The following is a 17,892-nucleotide window of genomic DNA, read 5'->3' on the forward strand; positions in this document are numbered from 1 at the left end:
TGATTACGAAATGGTTTCATTTTAATTTTGCCAAATTTGTTTTCGTCTGGGACCCACTTATCTCAGGAGCAGCCTTGTTTGTGCGAGTATTAATGTGTCATTGTTGAGGAATGTTTGTTTTTCCATTGTTCAAGTTTTAATTAGAATTTCCGTAACTTTTCATTCTGGAGCCTGCATATAGTATTGTATTTGTTTACTGAGTTTGTTTTACTGTCTCTAGATCCTCCCCTTGAATTACCCTCTTTCTACATGACTCCATCTCACCGTCAAGTCGTATTTGAAGGGGACAGCCTTCCCTTCCAGTGTATGGCTTCGTATATTGACCAGGACATGCAGGTGTTATGGTATCAGGATGGGCGGATTGTTGAAACTGATGAATCGCAAGGTATCTTTGTTGAGAAGAACATGATTCACAACTGCTCGTTGATTGCAAGGTAAACCTTTTTAAAGTCAGAAACTGTTTTCTGTGGATTTTATTTATTGTTTGAGAATTGTAATGTTTAGTTGGAGTTTGAATCAATACTTTATCTTTTTTGCATTTAAAAATGCAGACATCTGGTTTCCTGATTGTTACTCATCTTGTAAAATTAAATAGCTGTCTTTCCATCCATTGTTTTTGTTTTTTTTTTGGGGGGGGGCGGGGGGGTATAGGATAAAAGAGAAACACTGTTGAAAAATTAGAGACATTTTGTTTAAAGTTTTAGGAAGAATGCTGTAAACTTGTAGTGTCAAACTTAATTTCTACCTAATTCCTGCTGCTAAGCTCAGAGTTTCACTTTTAGGAATCACCTAATTTTCACTGTTTTATGATTAATGCTACATTTTAAGATACTTCCTTTATCTACCCCACTGGTATAAAAGAATATATCACCTGTCTTGTTAACCCTATGACTGCTGTGAGCACCAAAATACTTAATTCAAATGAACTTTTTAAAGTGTAAAAAGCAGAGTAAACATATATATGATATTATTGCGCACAATATATTTTACTTTAGTAAAATCTTTATCTGTAGACATTGGATTTTCTCTCTCTCTCTGACTCCTTCTTTCCTTCCTATCAATTTCTTAGTAGAAATTTTAGAATTCTGCTTGAATTTTTAAAGAGTAGAGCTGTGGTTTCTAAACTCTGCTGGGTCACCCTAGGGTAGTATCACAACAGACCTATAGGAGTCACATGAAAAAATTATCAGAAACTGAAGGGTCTCTTAGTTGAAATTCATGTCTTGGAATTGTGGGGTTGACTATTCTATTTTATAATTTGGTTCTCTACTGAGATTTCCTATCTGATTATTAGAAGCATATTTTCATTTATGTCTTTTAACGTATTTATAGCAGATGCTTTTAAATCCTTTCCAGGCAGTTCTAACATCTGGGTCATCTTGGGATCATCACTGACTACTTTTCTTTTGACTATGGCTTATATTTTTCTATTTGAAAAAATACATATTATTTATATGTGTAGTAATGTTGGATTATTTCCTGGACATTGTGAATGATTCACTATAGAGAAGTCAGTCACCTATAACCTCTGGGCTAAATCTGGCCTGCTGGGCCTGTGAGCTAAGAATAATTTTAAATGGTTATATGTTTAATTGTTACAGAAGTAACTATATAATATCCTCAATTTTGCTTCTTGGCCTTTGAAGAAAAAGTTTGACCCTTGACTCCAGATTTTGTTCTGTTCACGTGAAGGGAGCTGATTTTTTGTTTCCTCAAGCAGTTTGCTTGGCTGAATCCAAACCCCTTTCTGTGACAGGCAGCTGCTGATATCTGTGTGCATCTACCCTATCTGTGTGCAGGTGAGGGGTCAGCTAGAGATCTGGGTAGATTTTATATGCAGACATTTGGGCCTCAAGCCAGGCTCCTTTCTACCTTTGTCCTGTGATTTTTCAACACGTCAGATTGTGAATTTATATTTGAGGAGGGCATGTCCTTGGACAGAAGCCATTAAAAACAATTTTATGATTACTCCCCAGGGCCAATGCCTTTTTCCTAGTGTCGGCTCCTCTCTGGTTTCTGCTTGCTTTGTGTCAGTCAGTGTATTCAGAGAGTTGTCATTTTGTTGTTTGTCGAGAGCTCATAACCAAACTGCAGGGAGGGTGGTCTGATAGGAGCTGTCTTCCGCAGAAGCAGAGTTCCTTCGTCAGAAGCAGTATGTTAGTCCCAGTGAGAACACTGGTTGTCATGTTGTTTTTACTGTGCTGATAAATTTCATACGTGTATACGTATGTTAAAATGCATCAGTTGTGCATTATAAGCAGTGACTATATGAATGGACCAAAATTGGCATATGTTACAACAGTAGAGTTTTAAAAATACAGGGGCCCCTTTTCTAAAGGAAAGAACTTTGATTAATGTAGAGCCCTTAATTTTGATGATTGTAAAATAACTAGATTAATATGATCAATTTATTTTTACAAATCATACCTTATTTGAAATTCTTTCTGGAAGTACAGAAATATGCTAAGGATAGCAGCCTTGCCTAATATTTTTGTTGGCAGGGACACTTGACTAAAGTGAAAATCTTTCATGTGAAGACCGAGAAATCCTTTACCCAGGGTTAGCTCAGAAGAATAAGAAGTTGTAGGAAAAGGAAATATGGTTATTGAATTGGTCCCTGAGACACCTGTTCATTCTCCATTGGTCTCCTCATGTTATTGATCCTTGATCGGTAAGACTGAGAATTTCTCATTTTCCTCAAAGATGAAATTGAAGCTGCCTTTTTTTCTTACATTCCAAGTGTGCTGCCTTGAGGATGTCTGAAAATTTTATTCCGGTGATGGGTTTTAGACATTATAGTTATGGCTAAAAGTTATCTTAAGAAATATTTACAAAATATATTAGGACCATAGCTCCCAGCAGGCGTGTAAGGTACCCATGACACAATATGAGGTTACAGAGGTGCCAGGGGTATGTTAGGTTTCTGAGGAAGAATAGCGATACTCGACATTTGTCAGACACCACACAGCTACCAGCTCCAGGCAGTTATGCTGTCACCATTAAGTCATGCTGAGTTCCTTTTGCTAGTGTCATACTTTGGGATGTAGGGTTTTTGTCCATTACTTTGCTACAAAGCAAGTACCAAATGAAAAATCACTGTGGAACAAGAAATAAGTATATCATTCTGATGTTTGATTAATTGTATAATGCCCGACAGGTACACACAGGCCATTAGATATAGTTGTTATTTAAGAGTGAAATGTTTCTTCCAAATTGATGTGTAGTATTTTTTCAAATGGCTAGTACATTATTAGGACCTAGATGCACAGCTTGGAGATTTAACTTGGTAATTGGAAACTGCGCCATGAGAAAGTTACCTGGTCAGTGAAAGGGCTGTGAACCCAGAAGGTTTGGGAACCTATTAGATCCCAGATTGCCAATTCTTTTATACACTTCTTCCTAGTTCAGTAGAGTCATATGAACAGATAGTGTGATAAACTTTCTGGTTACTTAAATTTAATGCCAGACTCATTTGTGTCACTTTATCTGGGAATCGATTAATTACAGTGTATTGACTTATTTACTGATAGTAAAGAGGACATTGTCTTTGATTCAAAATAGTAGTGCCTCAAAGTCTTCCTTAGAACATTTGTTGTTGTGTAGCCATTGATGACTTAGGAGACTGGAAAAATGTGTATTAAACTCCAAGACATAATTTTGTAAGCTACTTCAATGATACTTTATGTCTAATTACTTATCATTTGTATCTACTTAGACGCAAAGCCTAATTTGTCCTGTGGGGGTGGGGAGTAAAGGTTAATTAAATGTTCTGACATTTGCTCTTTAATGAATAGGTTTTGTATTAGAGAATTGTGACTTCATCTTGCAAGTCAAATTTCCTGATAACTGTTGAGATATGTAGCCGTTTTGGAAATTAAAGTATACCTTTATGTGGAAACTCCTTTTGTTAAGCCATTAATTAATGATTTGCTACCTCTTTTTAGAGACTTAGCAAGTTATTTCTTGTATAACCCTTTTTCCAAAGACTGTTTTACCTTAAATGTTTTCATAATTACATACTTTAAAATATGAATCTTCTTTGTTCATGCTTGAATCTTTTCCTTAGAATCAGTGAGAAGGTAGATGTTGGTTTTGCTTTGGAATGTGCCGCGATGTTTCTGCCTTTGCACTTGCTGTTCCCCGTCCCTGCTGTGCCCTGCTCTCCCTTTTTCTGGAAGAAGTCTCAGGCATTATGTACCATTGCACCTTATTCCTACTTCTGTTATCACCCTTGTCCTCGTATTTAAGTCTCTTAACCTGCTCGTCCTGACTTGCTGCTCAAGTCCTTAAATGGAGGGACATTTTTAAAATGTGTTTTAATCTAAAAGCGCGTGGCCCACAATGTGCATTCAGGCGTATTTGCTAACTGAGTAATAGAAGCCCAGGTTGTTTCCCTTTTTGCCTGACCATATTTTCTCTCTTTTTAAAATCTTTCTTCATGCAGTGCCCTAACCATTTCTAATATTCAGGCTGGATCAACTGGAAATTGGGGCTGTCATGTCCAGACCAAGCGCGGAAACAACACACGAACTGTCGATATTGTCGTGTTAGAAAGCTCTGCACAGTACTGTCCTCCCGAGAGGGTGGTAAACAACAAAGGTGACTTCAGGTCAGTGGCGTGAAAGTGACTTGCCCCATTTCCCTTTTTATCCTCAAAGGCACATAATTTGTCTCCTATTCTCAGTAAGAATATTGGAGAAATGTATATGTACATTTACATTCAAAGGCTGTTAAATTACATTGTTTACCCATATCTTCAGAAAAAAATCACTTCTATTGTCGTGGTAAATAACCTGCTTCCCTATTTATAATGGTCTGGCCCTCTAGCAACTTCACGAAATTACAGCTAATTTGCCTACAAATGTCAGGTGGTCATAATAATCTGGCCACTCAGTGTATATAAATGGGGAATATAGATATATCTACCTATACCTATACCTATACCTATACCTATACCTATACCTATACCTATACCTATACGATACCTATACCCATACCCATACCCATAATATACCTATACCTATACCTATACCTATACCTATACCTATAGGATACCTATACTCATACCCATACCCATACCTTCACCTACACCTACACCATACCTATACCTATACCATACCATTATATACCTATACCTATACCTATACCTATACCTATACCTATACCTATACGATACCTATACGATACCTATACTCATACCCGTACCCATACCCATACCCATACCCATACCTTCACCTACACCTACACCATACCTATACCTACTATACCATACCCATAATATACCTATACCTATACCTATACCTATATCTATACCTATACTATATCATACCCATACTCATACTATACCTATACCTATACCTACACCTGCACCTACACCTACCCTATACCTATACCTATACCTATACCTATACCTATACCTATACCTATACCTATACCATACCTATATCTATCTATATCTATATCTATATCTGTATTTATGTATTCTTATATAGCTAAGGACTGTATTTTAGAAGAACAGTGATTTAAGAATCATTTACAAAGATAAAAATGCAAATGGCCTGAACTTTTTCTCAAATCTCTTGATTTATGAGTCCTGAAGGTAGAGCTAGAGATGTTCATTTTTAACAGGTGGTTTTATTGAAAAAGTTAAGAACTATTACTATGGTAGGGAAACATTTTGGAAATTCTAAAGTACAGAATTCAAACTAATAGTATCTTCCCCCTCACCCCCGCAGAGCTTTGCAAACTTTTATATTACTAAGTCCCTTTTAACTACTGGCAGTTAAGTGGAACTATAATTAGGAGAAACACATCCAATTTCCCTCCCCCATTTTGTTCTTCTTGCTTAGCTGCCAGAAGAATGAAATGGGGGAGGAAATTGGATTTGTGTTTTTTGTTCCTTTTTTTTTTTTAATTTTCCTTGACCTGAGTATATGGAAATTGGCATTCATTATTGCCAATAGGTAAATCTTTGGGAAATGAAAGCTATTGGGCGGCCTGAAACTGGGGAGCCATTGGTATTGGACTCAGTTAACATGAGCAGAACGACTAAAAGACTGCAAATTAAATTTCCTGATAACTATTGTGTTAGTTTTTTTAATTTTTTTAGAAAGTTTAGAATTTGTGAGAGGTAACGACTTTTACCTTAGACTCGTTTACTTTTAAAAAGTTGCTTGAAAACATCCTTAAATTTATTATTTACTCAATGTCCTTTATGTTCAGGATTCTAATACTGAATTTGTAGTCGATATAAATGAAGGGGAATGTGTTGCTTTTAAAAGCAGTGTGAAGATTGTGAGTGCCAGTTCGTACTGTTTGTGATTGATACCACTGCTGTCTCCTTCGTGTACAGCCCAATTTTTAAGGATAAGACAATCCTTTGGTGTTAGTCTTTCAAGTCCAAGGTGAAGAAGCCATAACAACATCTTTAGCTGAGCTAATTCTTCATTGCTTTTTTAAAAATTGTCTTTTTTTAAATCTTCTTGACATGAATATGTGGAAGTCAGTATTTATTATTGCTAGTGGATAGGTCCTTTATATTGATTAACTGTTAATCTATAATACTTATATTAAAGTAAAATAGAAAACATTTGTTAATTTTCTTATAGTCAAAATATTTCGTTAAATAATTATAATAGTTTTCTGTTTATGGTGGATTTTCTATTTTTACTTATAGTGTTTGAGTATTTTATATTTTTAAAAATAAGAGAAATCTAATCATTCAGCTGATTAATGAATTACTCATCTTTTGACATGCCTTAAGGTATTAGCATTTAAACTTCCACTGCATTTGTAAGAATTTAGTTTAGTGTTGCTTGATCTATTTTATGCCAATTTTTTTTAAAAAATATATTTCATTGATTTTTTACAGAGAGGAAGGGAGAGGGATAGAGAGCTAGAAACATCGATGAGAGAGAAACAGCGATCAGCTGCCTCCTGCACACCTCCCACTAGGGATGTGCCCGCAACCAAGGTGCATGCCCTTGACCGGAATCGAACCTGGGACCTTTCAGTCCACAGGCCGACGCTCTATCCACTGAGCCAAACCAGTTAGGGCTATTTATGCCAATTTTGATGATGAATTATATTTTTTGTGACGGGTATAATTTAGCAGTTCCTGTGTTGCCGGTCAGCTCTAACTTTTATTAACTATGTCCAATTTCATTGCCAGTTTTAGAGAAATGGAGCTCAGATAACAAAGATTTTCCCAGCCCAGTTCGTGATGACCTAGTCACTAGCATAGGGAGGGGCTTCTCCCAGGCAAATTCGGTTTCATACTGTGTTGGGGGCCTTCAAGACCCTTCACCCCAAGTGCAGACATTTGCTAGAAGGCTACAGGACTCAGCATATAGTTGCAGTGACAGCTAAGGTGTACTATGGTGATGTAGTAAGGTGCACAGCAGTGTCACAGGGACCCACGTGCAGGCTTCTTCTGTGCTCTCTCCCTCCCATGGGGCTCACGCAGAGTCTACTCCCTCTCCAGCCATGAAAAGGCAACAACCTCTAGCAGTGTTTCTGCCCGGGGAAGCCCATTGGAGTCTCAGCACCCAGAATTCTCACTGCTGCTCATGTAGGCACATAAAGTTTCAGACTCCCAGGAAGAAAGCAGGTGTTCTGCATAACCCAACTGCTCATGCCAAGAGTCTAGCCACAGTGAGCTGCCCTTACCAGCTAACTGTTCCCGGGCACTCTCTCGGTTCCAAATTCCTAGACTCCACTTGCCACTGAGGGGTCAGTGTTGCAAGCAGGCCCTTCCAGGGACGGCAGTCCTGGCCCTGTCATGGGAACTCTGTTCTGAGCATATGCTAGCTCTGCTTCTGCGAAAGGCCACATTCTCATTATCCTGGAGAAGGTTCCTCATGGTTATATAAGTCAACAATATTTTAACAGTAATTAAAAACAAACGCAAAACTCGTTGTTGCACCATTTTTCTTTTTTGCTGCACAAGATACAATTTCCCTATGTTTATAGCAACTTTTAGAATATTTTATGAAAATATCCTATTCTCTTATGCTTTTAAAATATACTTGGCTGTTAGCTTTAAACTGTTTAGGCCATGTGAACCTTTAAAAAAGTAATTTGGGTCTTTATTCTTTTTAAAAAATATATTTTTTTATTGATTTCAGAGGGGAAGGGAGAGGGAGAGAGAGATAGAAACATGAGAGAGAATCATTGATCGGCTGCCTCCTGCACGCCCCTCCCTGGGGATCGAGCCCACACCCGGGCTTGATCAGGAATTGAACTGTGACCTCCTGGTTCATAGGTTGGCACTCAACCACTGAGCCACACTGGCTGGGCCGGATGTTTCATCTTAAAGGAGTTTTGTTTGTTTCTTCTTCTTGATTTTTTTCCCTATGATTGTATGTGGCATGTTCTCTTCCTGGGTTTTCCTCCTCTGTGGCTGTGTGGGTTTCTTACACTGTTTTGCCTTCATGTGCCCAGGTGGCCCAGGACGTTGGCGGGCATCACTGCCTACCTACAGTGCACGCGGAATACCCATGGCAGTGGGATCTATCCGGGGAGCCCGCAGGATGAGAGGAAGGCTTGGCGCAGATGTGACCGAGGTGGCTTTTGGGCAGATGACGACTATTCTCGCTGCCAGTATGCGAACGATGTCACTAGAGTCCTTTATATGTTTAACCAGGTAACTGGAAAGCCTGCTGTTTGCTGAGGTTGCTGATAAAGCATGGTGTTCAAACCTTATACGTAAGGTCTCTTGGTTACCTATGAATAAGTCATAAGGACTTGGTGATAATACTTCAGTTAATGGATCTGCTTTTTGGAATAAGGTCTCCTCTTCTCAACTGGTGAGCAAGGCCCTCTGTGGCGTCACTCTTTCCTGTTACCACCTGACATTGTGCCTTTGTCTAGATACCTTTATCATCTCTGTCCACCAGACAGAATCCCAACCAGCCTTCACATCCACCTGGGTAGCCAACTCTTGGGTTCCTTTCTATAGCCCCTTTGTCACAAGTGACCCCTTTGCTGGGGTCCAACCCCAGCAGGTCCAGGGGTTCCCAAAGGTGTAGACGGAGTCGGTGAAGAAGGAAGGACACGGAGACAGCGTTCAGTTGATCAGCAGCCTAGCCAGGATCTCCAGCCAAGATCTCCAACCAAGTTCTGGTCTGGATCTCCAGAGAGGTTCTGGTTCGGATCTCCAGCCAGGTTCTGTGTGCATGTTCTCTTACTAGGTTCTCCAGGTTCTCCAGCCAGGTTCTGTAGCCATGTTCCCTCGCTAGGTTCTCCAGCCAGGTTCTGTCCAGGTTCTCCAGCCAGGTTCAGTCACCAGGTTCTAGTCAGGTTCTCTTGCCAATTTCTGTAGTCAGGTTCAGTCCAGGATCTTTTGCCATGTTCTCTCGCTAGGTTCTGTCTCTAGGTTCTGAGGCCAGTTTCTGTCCAGGATCTTTTGCCATGTTCTCTCCAGTGAAGTTCTTCTGTCTCTAGAGAACGTTCTGTGTAGGTTCTGTGCCTAGGTTCTGTCTCTCTCTGTCTCTTGCTGTCTTGTTACATCTGTATTTATACCAGTAGATTCAATCCTATCAATCTCTATTACAAAGGTTAGGGCGTTTCTTATCTCCATTCCAGGGAGTAAAGATTATGTAGCTTAAGCATGATTGTTCGTAGTTAAAGTGATTAATTACCCTCCTGGCACTTAGTTAAGAGGTTTTATTCCCTCCCTAACTTCAGGGGAAAATCCCTACCTGGGGAAACAACCTTTCTCAGAGACCTTGGTTAAAACACATAGTGCCCAGAAGGTGTGCAAACATATTAAGAACAGTATGCCATATATGCCAGGTCCCTTGAAACAGCAAGCATGGACCGGCTCCCGGCACCCCTTGTCATACGTGTACCACTCAGGTGCCTTTTCCTGTCTTTACTTCTATCCACCTTTTTTTTTTATCCTCACCTGAGAATATGTTTTTATTGATCAGAGAGTGAGAGGAAGAGAGAGAGAGGGAAAAAAATCGATGTGATAGAGAAACTGATTGGTTGCCTCCCATGTGCTCTCCACCTGGGGATTGAACCTGCAACCCTACAACCCTTTGGTGTACTGCACGATGCTCCAACCAACTGAGCCACCCAACCAGGGTTCTATGCATCTTTTTAAACCAAACCAGATTATAAGCACCTGGAAGATAGTTTCTGTTACACATTTTCTTATGATCCTTAGCACCGGTATACCCTTTTTGCAGTGATTGGTGCCGAGTCATGTTTAAGTCAATGAATGAATGAATGAATGACTGAATGAATGAATGAATGTAAAAGGTCCCTGGCAGTGAGTGCTTGGAGATACAGACAAGTAAGTCAGTGACTCATACTCCCGTGTGGGGCGGCATTGGTCCTCCCAGCTGGAGTTCTCAGGAAAGGGCTCACTAAGCAATTGGGGTTGCATTTGTGTAGAATTTGGATGAACAGAGACCAAGAGACGGTGCAGCATGTTTACCTGGTGGAGACTTATGTATTGGATTTCATTCTAAGTTTTCAAAACATTGCACTCAGGTTTGTTTCCACTAAAATTTCATTTTCTAAAGTTTGAATAAGCATGTAAAGGAGGTTATAGTGAGCAAATGATGTAATGTGAATGCATTGCAATGTTATGAAATGCGAAGAAAAATGTCCAAAATTTTGTTCATCCATTTGCTAAGTGCTTCTTCTTACCTTTTCGATGTAGATGCCTCTCAATATTACCAACGCTGTGGCCACAGCCAGGCAGTTACTGGCTTACACCGTGGAAGCAGCCAACTTTTCTGACAAGATGGATGTCATATTTGTGGCTGAAATGATAGAAAAATTTGGAAGATTTACCAAAGAGGAAAAATCAAAAGAGGTATTTTTCTAGTTCCAAGTCGTTAGCAAGTCAACAAGTGGTCACGTGATAGACTGAATCTTTTTTGACACCTGTTTATGTTGGCTGTATTTGAACTAAATAAATACACTTTTCGTGTTGAAAATTGTCATTGAGAAACTTACGCTCTGTTAGTGGCCTTTCATTGAGAGGACTGGAGGTGAACGGTCAGTTCTTGGAAGCAAAGGGATATGATAGAGCATAGCCTTCCTGTGAGAAGGAAGCTTTGCTCATTATATCCTTTAGGGTTAGCCAGGGCTGCCTGTGACTGGCTTTCCAGATTTTTCTTCCCCACACAGCCCCCTCTGTTCCTTCTTCTGCATAAGCTGTAGTCACCCAGATTGTGTGTTAAGTTGCTTAATTCCTTTGGTAATGTCCTGGAGAAATGCAAGACTGTCCTAGGGACTTGCTTGAAATTTCAAATTATTGGGATAGGCACATTATGAAAATCCCGTGGCTTTGAAAATGAGTGCATTTTAATGGGACCATATTAAAACTATGATGTGCTTGTCCACATGGTATCCTGTAGGGGAAACCATTGACTGCAGCAGTTTTCAGAATGAATGAACAGCAAATCATGCTTTGAATGAGTTTGAAGATGCAGATTTAAGTTTCCAGCTACACGGGAACTTTATATAGACTGAGACTGTTTCATTTTTTAAAAATATGTTTTTTGTTGATGTTAGAAAGAGAGGAAGAGAGAGTGAAAGAAAGATAGAAACACCCCCTAACTGCGAATAGAACTGTGACCTCTTGGTTCATGGGATGGGACTCATCCAACTGAGCCACACTGTTTCTTTTTTGATGGAATCATGACTTTTAGAAGTAGAATAAACCTAGATCAAGTCATAAACTGAAGCCCAAAGAAAATGAAATCATTTAGCCAAGGTTATCCAGCTAGGGTAGGGCAGGGCTGGAAACAGAAGCCAGAGCCTTGCTGTCTAATCCAGAAGTTTCCTGCAGGTTCACATTTACTTTCTAGCACAATGTTGCCCTGTCCTAATATTCCAGAAGTACTCAGCATACAGTGGTAGGGAAAATACTATGCTAAACAAAGTCTATGTGTGGGCCTCTCAGATTCATATATATTGAAAGATTAAAAAAAAAAAAAAAAAAAAAAAAAAAAAAAGCCTGTTTTCCTAAATCATTTAAAACAAGGAAAATTTTTGGTAGAATATCTATTAATATCTTGCATTTTGGAGATAAGTTTTGAAAATGCAGCCCCAGGTCATCAGGCGCTCTACTGGATATGATGTAGCTATTAAAGGATGGAAAATAGCTCAGCCAGCGTGGCTCAGTGGTTGAGCATCTACCTATGAACCAGGAGGTCACGGTTTGATTCCTGGTCAGGGCACATGCCTGGGTTTGGGGCTCGATCCCCAGTAGGAGGCATGCAGGAGGTAGCCAATCAGTGATTCTCTTATCATTGATGCTTGTATCTCTCTCCTTCTTCCTTCCTCTCTGAAATCAATAAATCCTAAAAAAAAAAAAGGGGAGGGGAGGGGGACGTAACATAGATATGTGTGTGTAAATGGGACGTGGGTAAACGTTTCAGTGTTGTTATCTGAACTTCAGACCAGTTTTGTAGTGAACTGTCCTTTGATTGTGCCTCTGGGCCACAGCCTGCTCCCTGTGTGAGTTTTCTCAGCCCTGGGAGAAGCTGCCTGGCTCTGGCTCTGTGGTAATACTCCTCTCCATTCTTGATTATAATCACAGTTTAGCTGCCCACATTATTACGAGCCATTCATGGAAGTGGGATGTTTCCAGTCACTGGAATGACATTTGCAATGTGGACACTGAAAAAGATTTTGCCATCGTATATATGTATTCCCATGCCTCTCTGTTTTGATGTCAGGGACTTTGGCTCACCACCCCCGCTCCTGAAGAGCAGTGTGGTGCCCAGAGGTGTGCGTTTCACCGTGTTTGCCCATATGTGGTGGGAATGGTCTGCCACTTTGTCCTGTTGATGACGGAAAGTGAATTTTGTTTCATGAGTTATTAATTAACCGAGGGCGCTTTATTTTTAAAATGGGGATGACACTTGCCCTGCTTAACTTCAAAATGTGTGCGCACAAGTGAGAAAATACAGGTGAAACTATTTTGTGCAATAGTTGCAAAGCTAGGATGTGATTTTGTAGGTTTCGGAAATTTAACATTCTTATGATCTCAGAAGATAAGAATGAGGGTCTTTCTAAAAAAAAATATATATATATCAGAATGCTTTAGTGACTTTAAAACCTTGGTTTGATGTAGATTCCTGTCACTTTCACTGGTTGACCTGGGAGGTAAAGATTGAATTATCTTTGAAAATAAATGATATCGAAAGAAGAAACAGGAACAATTTCAGGATTGAATAACTGAGGTATAAAGGTACTATTATTACTCATGGTGCATTGACAGACATCCTACCTGATTCTTTGGAAAGTTAAACTGAAGGCTGTAGCTTTCACTGTTTATTAGTCTAATAAAATGAAATTATGAGGGTTAGGGAGGCGCCATTTTAAGTTAATTACAAAAGCATAAAATTATATTAAGGTAACCTAAAATGCATATGGCTTAATTGGACAAATAATTAAATTGATTTTTGTTTTATGTCCAAAAAGTTGCTCTGCTCTGGATAATTTCACAGCTGAAATATTGTGAGGCAATTTCCTCTGTAACCTGGGATTGGATCTGGCCGACCCAAGCCGGTGCTCTGTGGTGAGGGCGGATACTAAACGCTACCAAATGGCCAGGTCCACGTGGTGTGTTCAGTGGGGTCTTTTAAAAACAGCTGAAGGCTGCCTGTCAGGCAGCATAAGCGTTTGTTCCATATTTAGGAGCATGATGAAAGCATCACGTGCCCATTTCAGAAGATGAGAAGGTAGAGATTACTCTGCTTGTGTGGTGGTACCCGTCCTGTGTTCTAGTTCCAAAGTGGAAGTGAGGCAGCTCATTGGGCACATGTTTATGCACAGGTTTAAAAAATGTAAAGTCTTTAATTTATTCATTTTAAAACATAGTTACTTCTGTATCAGCTGTTGTGTTTTCTTTTTTCTTTTTACTATTTCTATTTTTGTTTTCTTTCTTCTTGATCTTGCTTGTCAGACTTTTCTGTATTATTCAACTTTGCAGAGACCCAGCTGCTGGCTTTGTGATCCTTTTCAGAGTATTGTCTCTCAAACTTGACCCTGCCTCTGTGTCACCTGGGGAGGTTTGTCAAGCAAAGTTTGCGTATCTAGTTAAGTTCCAGGCGATGCTAGACAGCATGTCTCTGAGAAAGGCACAGGCTTTGACAACCACTATTATGTGTTCAGTAGAGGCCCAGTGCATGAAATTCATTCCCTAGGCCTGGCTAGTGATCAGGGCCTATCGGGGCCATCTCGCCCAGTCCCGATCAGGGTCTGGCCAGCCAGGGCCTGGGGGCCTGCCAGCTGCCAGATAGGGCCTGCCGGATGGGGGAAGGAGTGGGGAGGGACCGCGGGAGGTTTGCTGGCTGAGGGTTGGGACGGGGAGGTTGTCTGGCCATGGGAGGTTGGCTGTTGGAGCGCACTGACCACCAGGGGGCAGTTCCTGCATCGAATGTCTGCCCCCTGGTGGTCAGTGTGCATCATAGCGGCTGGTCATTCAGTCGTAATGGTCGCTTAGGCTTTTATATATATATATAGATGTTCTCTACTTATTTGTTTAACATTTTTTCCTTTGGGTCTAACCTTTTGAAAAGTTTTTAGAAACTTTTTATGGTTACATTCTAAAAGTATAGGAGAATGTTTTTATTAATACCTACATTATACCTTTCACCTTCAACAATTTTCAGTATTTACCAGATGTATTCCTTTCGTCCATTCATTTCCTTTGCCCTCCATCCCTCTCTCTTTTTTCCTCTTTCCCCCTGTTTGTTCATTCATTTCTTTCCTTCCTTTCTTTCTCTCCTCAACCCCTTCTCTTTCTTTCTCAATGCTGCATTATTTATAGTGAATTCTGGATGTCATATTTTATCCATAATTTTTCTACAATATAAGGAATTTTAAAATGGAACCATATTATGATGTCACCAAAATGAGTTCCAAGTCCTTAATATCATGAAATATCTAGTCCATGTTCAGTTTTCCTTAATTATGTTTTTTATTAATTGATTGATTTGAGAGACAGACAGACAGACATTGATTTGCTGTTCCACTTATTTATGCATTCATTGGTTGCTTCTTGTATGCGCCCTGGATGGGTATCAAACCCACAGCCTTGGAGTATCCATCTGGATGATGCTCTAACCAACTGAGCTACCGGCCAGGGCTGATGATGGTTTTTGAAAAAGTTAGACCTTATGTCTGGTTACCTTATGGATTTCATCCATATAATTTTGCAGTTGGTATGTGGGATTTTTTTTTTAGACAGATAATTATATCACCAGCAAATAACAATTAGTTTTTCTAACTGTTCCTGTATTAAATGTTTTTTTTTTTCCAGTTATACATTGGTGAGGACCTCAGAACAATGTTGATTAGTGTTGGTGATACAGGATATTAATGATAATGGTCTAATTTATCATTATTAATAAGTGTGATATGTTTGCTTCTGCCATGTGTCTGGGGACAATACCAGGGTAATCGGTCAGTCGCTTTGAAATTAGTTCTCAGCTAGAGGTTTTTCCGACCATGGAAGTCCTATGAAATCTGACCTCAGACCTGTGAGAAGGTCAACTTGTGTTGATAAGGTGTGAGAGAGGACAACTTACTCCTTCTACCTTGAATCAAGATCAAGTTTCAAGTTCCTTGCCGTCCTTCTTCTGTGAGCCTGATTTGGTGCTGGTGTGCCCTGACCCTGGAGGTGTCTCTTTGGTTATCAGCTTCATCGCTGGTCTGCTCCTGTGAAGCCTGGGGGGGAGGGGGCGGTCCTCGGCCCCTTGTGGATGTCAAGGCATAGTCCAAGCACGGTCCATGGGGACAGAGTTCACTCGCAGAGCTCCTAGTCCCGCTGTTGTTTTGTTCTTGGCCTCTGGAGGAGTCTTTGCTTTCTGCCTGGTCAGTGGTAAGTAGAAAAATACAACTATTTTCCCTTCAGCGATTTTCTCTTTTAGCAGGAGAATTGTCCAGAGTACTCAGCTCTCTGTTCTTCCAGAAAGGGAGATGCACAGACATTTTGTCATCAGAAAACACAGAATCTGCTCCCACTGGGAGAATTGGAGGAATCTTAAGCTTTTCTATGTGTGGTTAAGGTGTGGCTGAGGTGGGTGTCCATTGCATCCTGTGTCTCTGGACGAGTGTACCTCCCAAGTTCCTAGAATCTGTCATAAAGCAACTTCGTCTACCTGGACCAAATGTTCACCTTTCTGTTGGTAACTGAAAAGATACCTTTATCGCCTTGACTGGAAACATATCAAGAATCACCTTTTTCCCAGTCACAGCAGCTCTGTTCTCGATGCATATTTTTCACTTGTCTCTGTCTCTTTTTCTTCTTTTAAGTCTGTATTTCCCACTCTTTATTTATGTGCTCTTAATTAAAAATAGTTATTTTTAAAATTTTGCTGGGCTACCTCAAATCCTTTCTGAAAGGTAATGAAGAGCCCTGACCGGTTTGGCTCAGTGGATATAGCATCAGCCTGTGGACTGAAGGGTCCCGGGTTCGATTCCAGTCAAGGGCATGTACCTTGGTTGTGGGCACATTCCCAGTATTGTGTGTGCAGGAGGCAGCTGATCGATGTTTCTCTCTCATTGATGTTTCTAACTCTCTATCCCTCTCCCTCCCTCTCTGTAAAAAAAAAAAAAAAAAAAAAAAGTTAATGAAGAATAAATGCAGCATTTTTCTCAGCATCATTCCCCTCTTCCTTTCTCACCTGTTTCTCCGGGTCCATCATCATCATCATCATCATTATCACCATCACCACCTCTATCCCACAGTAGAACCAGAGGTTTAATATCTGCCATGGGTCCTGATGGTTATCTCAAGGAGACCTCCTATTGAATATTAACAGCTTAACTAAGCTGGAAGCCAGTAATGGGATCCCGAGACATGCAGGTCACTGGAGCAGCTAACAGTGACATAAATACGCTTTTACAACCTGACTGGCACTAGAGAGCCGTTTCTTCATTAAAATCAATCAGGGTAATGACGTTCTTTAAGTTAGGCATCATCTCAGTAATATACTTAATTCATACGTAGGAGAAAATCCTGAAGAATACTTGAACTTCAATAACAACATCAGCTGCTGTTACTATTATTTAGTCCAGTTTGGACTACTTGTCGGTTCCTGTAGTTCTCATTTCTATCTTAGCTGTACCCAAACAACTGCCTCACTTGCTGCCTCATCCACACTCTGCCTGTAATTCTTGCTTTTCTGGTGATTAGAATCAACAAGAGTGCCCCCTGCTGCTTTCTGCTTGAAAGAGAAAAAGTGTGGAGAGAAGTCCAGAGGGATCTAGATTCCTTGGTTTTTCTAAAAAAAAAAAAAAAAAAAAAAGGCATGAATTATTTAATAAAGATATCTACCTTTTGTTATATTTTTTATCTTACTTTACTATAGAATGAGATGTTCCAAGCACTTTTCATAGAATTTCCAGCCTCATTTTACAAATGAGAAAACTGAGTCTTGGAGAGGCTAATAATTTGCTCATGGGCACCTAACTTGAGACAGAATTGAAATCTTAACCCAGGAGAATTTAACTCCCAGACACATAAATATTCTGCCTTCAGTGTTATCTTATTCTCCTACTACATTGAAATGAAATATCATTACGTTTAGTTTATGTAGTTATCTTCTGTGTTTCATATGCTACCACATCAAACTCATGAAATTTACTGATGATTTTGGTCTCATTCGGATCAGAATTCCAAACATATACTATACAAGGGTGGGCAAAGTAAGTTTACACTGCGAGTAGGTGAAACACAGAGTTTATCCGTCTCTTGTAATCATCATAACCTGCATGCCTTTTTCCATACAAACAACTGTGAACCTCCTTTTGCTCAGCCCTTGTATCGAGAAGAACAAGAACTATTTCTGTCTCTTAGAACAGATGACATTTAACTTTTCATTGTTATTAATGTGGCATTTTCATCCTTTGGCCTTT

At 39.9% G+C, this 17,892-nt stretch overlaps 1 protein-coding gene across 1 annotated transcript in view; it reads left to right on the top strand.

Annotated features, from left to right (window-relative positions):
- The window catches only part of ADGRA3 (adhesion G protein-coupled receptor A3), a gene marked incomplete at its 5' end in the record, with an annotated part of 110,957 nt that overhangs the window by 50,693 nt on the left and 42,372 nt on the right, over positions 1–17,892 (top strand). Inside the window, 4 exons of the mRNA XM_081111898.1 lie at positions 221–434; positions 4,445–4,609; positions 8,443–8,644; positions 10,673–10,828. Coding sequence (XP_080968024.1) covers positions 221–434; positions 4,445–4,609; positions 8,443–8,644; positions 10,673–10,828 — 737 coding nt within the window. The remainder of the gene's footprint in view (positions 1–220; positions 435–4,444; positions 4,610–8,442; positions 8,645–10,672; positions 10,829–17,892) is intronic.

The sequence above is a fragment of the Myotis nattereri genome (genome assembly GCF_964212035.1).
Source record: "Myotis nattereri genome assembly, chromosome: 1".
Classification (NCBI taxonomy): domain Eukaryota; kingdom Metazoa; phylum Chordata; class Mammalia; order Chiroptera; family Vespertilionidae; genus Myotis; species Myotis nattereri.